Raw genomic sequence first — 6233 nt, 5'->3', positions numbered from 1 at the left:
TGTTTATTTTTTCCACTGTGTGTAACTGTCGCGCTCTTAATCTCTTTAATTCATGTGTCTTGTCGAAGCATTACTGTATCACGCACACATGCTGGCGAGATCGTATTTATATAACCCAAAGTCCAAGTGTAGACTTAAATCAACCCCCAGATTGGTGAGGATTGCTCAGCTAAAGTGCGCTTTCATTATCCCGTCAAGCTGTGAATGTTTGCATATTATCTGAAATCATCGCTTCACAGTTAGTCAGTCGCTATATTTAATGTCACTGATTTGTGTTGTCCAGCTGTCCTTTCTGCACTAACATATGCATGTTATATCAACGTCCGGAAGATAACCGAAGCTCAGTTAGCTTATCATTCGGCTCGTCTCGCTATCCTGTTATTACCAGTGGAAAAATAAATTGATTACCGGGCAAGCAAGGAATCATTTAAGAAACTGAGACGCACAGGGCTCTGTTACAAAAAAAGCCGAAAGCATTTCCTCAGGTAGAAAATATCACAGTACCTTATTTTCAGGGCGGCCAACTTCGCTCAGCTGGCAGGAGTGAGATTTTCGTTTTGAGAGTCTGCACAAACCTGCACACGCATATACATGTATGTAACAGTTTAATTACCTTGTAAATAGTCTGCAGGGTTTGCAAACTACACCTGCTTTTGATGTAGGTAATTTTAGGTTTATGGAACAATACACATTTGCTGTAAGAGTACTTGTGTGAGCGTCACGCCAGATGCATGAGAGTTTTCAACCCTTTTATAAGTTTTTCCTCAGCGGCTCACTCAAAATAAAGTCAATCTGTAGGACAGGGGTGGAAGCCTGATGTCGTCGATGCTGGTATGGAGGCCAAGTTTTGATTCATCCTTGGTGCTTAACGGCCCAAGTGCTTATTGGGACGGTAAACATCCTCACCTGCTGTTTAAGGCGTTAGTCTGTCTCAAACTGAAGGGTATTTACACACTCCAGGTTATGCCTAGTTGGTGTTATTTTCAGCGTTGAAGACAGGATCAGGTTTCTTTCCATAAACCACCACAGAGGTCAGATTTGCTCAATCTACGAAATTACTGGAGTCGCCATTAACATCAATATGAATGACGCATATATCAACTTTCATCAACTAAGATTCATGCGTATTAAAAACAGTCAATTGCGGGAACTTGCCTAACTTGGTACAAAACTGTAAACACTCAGGTAAGACCCAATCCCGCTGTTTTACACCATCTGGTTAGTGCCTAGAATTTTGTTGCATCTTTCGCAGAAGAGAAAGAAAACATTCTGGAGATTGCTTTCCTTGCCAACAAAATACTTACTTGTACAAGTACTTAGAAATAACTCGGTTACTACTGAAGTACAAATCATGAACAAATATAGTCGCTACTTGAGATGATGTCATAATTCATTCATGAACAAGCATGAGATCAGTATTTAACCTGTGTTATTCATTATCTGTTCCTTCAGTACTTCCTTCAGTAGTTCACAAAGGTTTACAGAATTATCAGGTATAGTAACAGCTTTAAGTAAAACAAACGTCACGATTCATTAATGATGAATTAACATGAGATCAGTATGTAACTCAGACTTATTTTGTGGCTAGCAAATGCATAAGTAATGGCATAATGCTGTATAATTTGTGCCCTGTCAAAGTTTTACCAGGAAAAAAGTTACGTCCTTCGATTAAAAACAGAAAAATACATCGTAAAACCCTGAGAGTCCGTTGTCGTACACTCTGTCGCAAACACAGTGAAGGTGTGTTTTTGTATAAATACAAATAATGCATAACGATATGCTTTTATTTTGCACACTTTAAAATATACATGTTTCCAAACATTTTAGTGTTGATTTGTTTTAGTTGTCTCTCAAAAAAAAATGTTCTGACAGAGGAATAGTCTGAGGGGCAATAAAGGCTGAGAAACATCAAGAGATTGCTATGGGAGGGGACATGCTGCAGAAGAGGGCCAATGAATACAATATCAACCTGTGAAAGCGAAGACATACATCATGCCTCAAGTCATAATGGCCAGGTTAGTAAAGCTAAAATACTTTTTAAGAGTAAAATTCACAAATACTTAAAAAGTTCAGATAGGGCAATCCTAAAAGGCAGCATCGATCATATTTACAGAAGACGTTGAGCTTAGTAAGGCAGTCTGTCAGATTCCAGGCAAAAACTGGAATTCTGTTGGTAAAATAAATTACAGTCCAAGTGAAACTGTGGCAGAATATAAAAAGGGGGAATTCAAAACGATAAAAAAAAAATTCCAGTAAAAAAATTAGAAAACATTTAGCTCTTGTTTGGAAGGTATCTTTTACAGCAAAGGTGCTTCTGAATCATGGGCGTGTTTGATATTGGAAAGATCGTTCTACCTGGAGGAAGAGGGCTGCAGAAGCTCGTTCTGTGGAAATTAGAAATTGATTGAGTACCTGATATTCTTCTTTGAAACATTGCATAAGTAGGAGAAAGCTTACAAACCTACTGTTTGAAGGTAGTCACAGTTGTTGATTCCACCATATTCTAGATGGATTAATTAGCCTGATAATTAGCTTGATAGCGCAGTCCACAGTAGGAATGGAAATTCACAAAGAAACTGCGTAGCTGAGCCGTCACACACTGCGTCTGGCACATGTGCAGCCCACACGCCTCGCGCACATTCCTACTTTTTATCCACGCTATTTGCATTCTGCTTTGCACAAAAAGTCAGTGTTAGCGTGGGAAAGAAAGTTGTCGTTTCAAGCCTACGTATTTCATTTTCGAGAACATCTGACTGCACTTTTAGACTTAAACCGGAAAAAAAAAAAAAAAATCAGATGATGATAAATGAATGTGAAAATTCTAAATATTGATTTCCATTTTTGAGATGACACTGCGGAACAGTTTAACAGCTTTAACACAATTACAGAAGGAAGTGAGAGTGAGTAAAGATGTTTTTAGAAGACACGCCGGCAGCCTGACTGAATTGCATGGTCCATATTGAGTCTTTTGAAGGATACAGAACAGGACTACGACACCCTGTCTGCTGCAGAAATGCTTGAGAACATAAGGACAGCATAAGGAGAGCACAGGGGTTTCCACTGGTCCTGCCCTGGACTTACTGCAGAAGCTTTACAATAAGCCTCAGAAAACCAAACAGAGGAGGAGGCCTTGTTGACTCCAGAGTGCCTCACGATAAGTTCTGTACATGCAGATGGACCTCCTGGAGCCTCCTGGTGATCAGTAATCCACAAAGATGCCGCTCCGCGGCTCACTTTGGTCCCTTTGATGGAGTGTCGGTGTCTGTGGACTGCCTCCCTCCGTTCCAGGCTTCTTTGGTATTCTTCAGTGCTTGCGTCCTCTGCTGGTCCACCACCACATAGTCCACCCGCTCATCAGAGGCTGCGCTGCCAGTGCCGTTACTCGCCTTCTGCAAGGCACAGAAGACGCAGAGGCTTCAGACACTGCAGATGGCCTCCTGCACCCCGTTCTAGCACCGCACAGGATCGCCTTCTTCAAAGTAATCTTTCTGGGCAAACCCCTGACATACCTTTCGCGGCGGAGTCGATTTTCCTGGGTCCAAGTCCAGGTCGAGATATTCCACCTGCCTGTCCCTCTTAGGCTTCACCATTGGGCTGCCTCCCCCATCCGCATTCAACTGAGCACCGACCTTCAGGCTCTGCGAGGAAGAGGCGAGCTGAAAGGGGCGGGGCATGGTAAGGAGCGTTAGCTGTTAGCATTAGCGGACACCTCCAGAGTTGGTCTGCTGGCCACCAGACGTGAAGGAATGTCATACCTGGCATTTTGCATGAAAGCTAGTGAAGGCAATGGAGGGAAATTGAGAGGCAACAGCTTTCTCCATATATGTGATGTGTGTGCTTTTATAGAAATGTCATAGTGCAAGAAAAACCTCACTGTGCCTTCCTACTGTATTAAAAGGGAAAAACCTGGAATAGCACAGACAAAATCCCGGAATCTTTAACATTTTTCCAGGAAAAAAATGGGCAAAATTGAGAGAGGAAGGTGGGGAAAAGTGAGTCCTGGACAACTGATATTACTGCCATGCTTCACCCGGGTCTAATTATAGAGACAGAAGAAAACAGGTGAAAACAGAGGAGAGACAAAGCGGGAGAAGCTGAAGAAGGCGATCAGCCTCCCTGAAAGCTGGAGGAGCACTGCTCCCTCTCTGAGCAAAAGCAAGGAGAGAGATTCAGGACATCCAAGGTGGCTGGGTGGAGACGGAGATGATATGCTGAGCAAGGGGCAAGTATGACAGGGCTCCATAAGGTATGCAGGGCCACCGCCATCTGTCATTAAATTCAGAGGTTCTAGACATCCTCCAGATAGGAACCAAGTGGGATAACTGAGCAATCAGGAGCCAGTTAAGCTCCAGCATGTTAGTCATCCTGGAGCGGTGCCACACCCCAGGAGGGTCAGGTTTAATGTTTAACACACTGGCACTGAACATTCAGTGCCTTGTGGCGTAAAGGGGTATGACCATCATGCCATGTAACCAGAAGGTCACTGGATTAAGTCCTCGGAGCAGCTGTGGTTCATCTGAGTACAGAGCTAAACATGAAACACTGGGGGGGAAACGTTCACAGACAGGTGTTAAAAAGGGCTATAGAAGCCTGCGACAGGCAAATATTCTGCTTCTGTTGTATTGATTACAGCATAATTCATATTAGTTGTTCTGCTAGGCTAACCACCCGCATTCACTGTAATTCGGCATGTTATCGGTTAATCCTGCCGTCAGTCAGCGGTTGTGTTCCTTTATCTCCGCCAGTTTTGACCCTTGAAAGTTCATTGTAAGATTTAAGCCTATCCTGCTTGTTGCTGGGGATAAGAATGTGCAGTCTGTAATAATTAATCTCGTCTTGCAGTGTCACCATCTTCGCTTAGCTGGCTGCAGTGATATTTTCAATTCGAGACAGTCTGCACACACCTGTACACCCATTTACATGTATGTAAGAGTTTTATTACCTTGTAAATAGTCTGTAGGATTTGCAAACTACCCCAGTGTTTTAATGTAGCCAATTTTAGGTTTAAAAGGGAATATAGTTTTCGCCATAAGATTTCTTGCGTGAGAGCCTGAAAGCGTGAGGGTCATGCCAGATAAGTGAGAGTTGGCAGCCCTGGTCTTACTGCAAACGATGGAGACGTGTCCGTACCTTAATGGTAATATGCTTCGATATGCTCATGGCCGTTTTCTGTCTAACCTGCATCTCTCTCTTAAATTAATTATATATTTACACCCAGTAAATACGCAACCACTCACAGACACACACACAGTTATGACTATTATGTTCAGCTTTTGCTAACGTGTTATATAAAGCACCCTGTAAAAAAGTTTATCGATATGAATGGAATTTATTGCCTATTAAAACCTTCAGTTTAGTGCTAGCCTAGCCAATGTTTAAGGTATTAATTATTTGAGGTCCCAACCCCTGTGGAGATTCCTGAGGCCAGTATTAGTAATGCGAGGAATATTCCGGTTTTGCCACTGACGTTATTACAGTTATGTGTAAACGTGTTTGTTTTACCGAGACATGTAATCTCTGGATGTAGTATTGTTTGATAATATTTATATACTGCAGTAGAAATGTATTTTATTTCACAACCACACACATACACGCACGCAGTCCTTGCACAGTGAAGAAGGGTTGAACTGCCGCATTGTTCTATCTGGTCAACCTGCAACGACTGTCACCTCAGCACTGGTGCCTGACATTCAGTCAGACTCTGCATGACAACAGGTACATGCAGTTCAGATAAAACTGCTAAAAACAAACTGTAAATCTTTGCTGTCCCATATTCTCATTTTCTCTCAAGTTTGAAGATCAAATGTTTATTCCCACTGGAAATATCCCAGTTTCCTCTCGACCCGTAGATGTGGTGAGTGTGCTGCATGGATTTATCTCCAGAATAAAAAACAGCTTCCCTAGCAGCAGCGAGAAGCTCTACTTAACTTTCCATGAGGAAAAATGAACCTTAGGCTGTTCAAGTACAAACTGCAGAGAAGCTGCCACAGAAAAGAATCAGAGCCCATAAAGGCCACACAAGAGACCAACTGGAAGAACCTGTTGGAAGAGAGAAAATTTCAAGAGACTCACAGAGACACGGAACAGGCTTTACGTACTGATTCGTCTGCTGTTGTGTTGGAGGTGGTCATAGCCACGTAATTCTCCTCGTAGTCATCGGAGTCAGTACTGGAGGTGATGCTTTGGACTGATTCGGGTCTCGGAGGCATGGGGAACCTGGGGTGACTGATTAT

The 6233-nt window shown here is 42.6% G+C and overlaps 1 protein-coding gene across 4 annotated transcripts in view; it reads right to left on the bottom strand.

The window, feature by feature from the left end:
• Positions 1-1766: 1766 nt before the first annotated feature.
• Positions 1767-6233, bottom strand: part of LOC125704574 (GRB2-associated-binding protein 1-like) — a 33013-nt gene continuing 28546 nt past the window's right edge. For all 4 annotated transcript variants that reach the window (XM_048970293.1, XM_048970294.1, XM_048970296.1 and 1 more), the window contains 3 exons: positions 6099-6225; positions 3510-3656; positions 1767-3389 (listed from right to left, as the gene is read on the bottom strand). In XM_048970293.1, coding sequence (XP_048826250.1) covers positions 3231-3389; positions 3510-3656; positions 6099-6225 — 433 coding nt within the window. In that variant the 3' untranslated portion in view covers positions 1767-3230. The remainder of the gene's footprint in view (positions 3390-3509; positions 3657-6098; positions 6226-6233) is intronic.

Source organism: Brienomyrus brachyistius, chromosome 12 (genome assembly GCF_023856365.1).
Source record: "Brienomyrus brachyistius isolate T26 chromosome 12, BBRACH_0.4, whole genome shotgun sequence".
NCBI lineage: Eukaryota > Metazoa > Chordata > Actinopteri > Osteoglossiformes > Mormyridae > Brienomyrus > Brienomyrus brachyistius.
The sequence above is the reverse complement of the archived record's forward strand: the minus strand, read 5'-3'. Positions and strand labels throughout refer to the sequence as shown.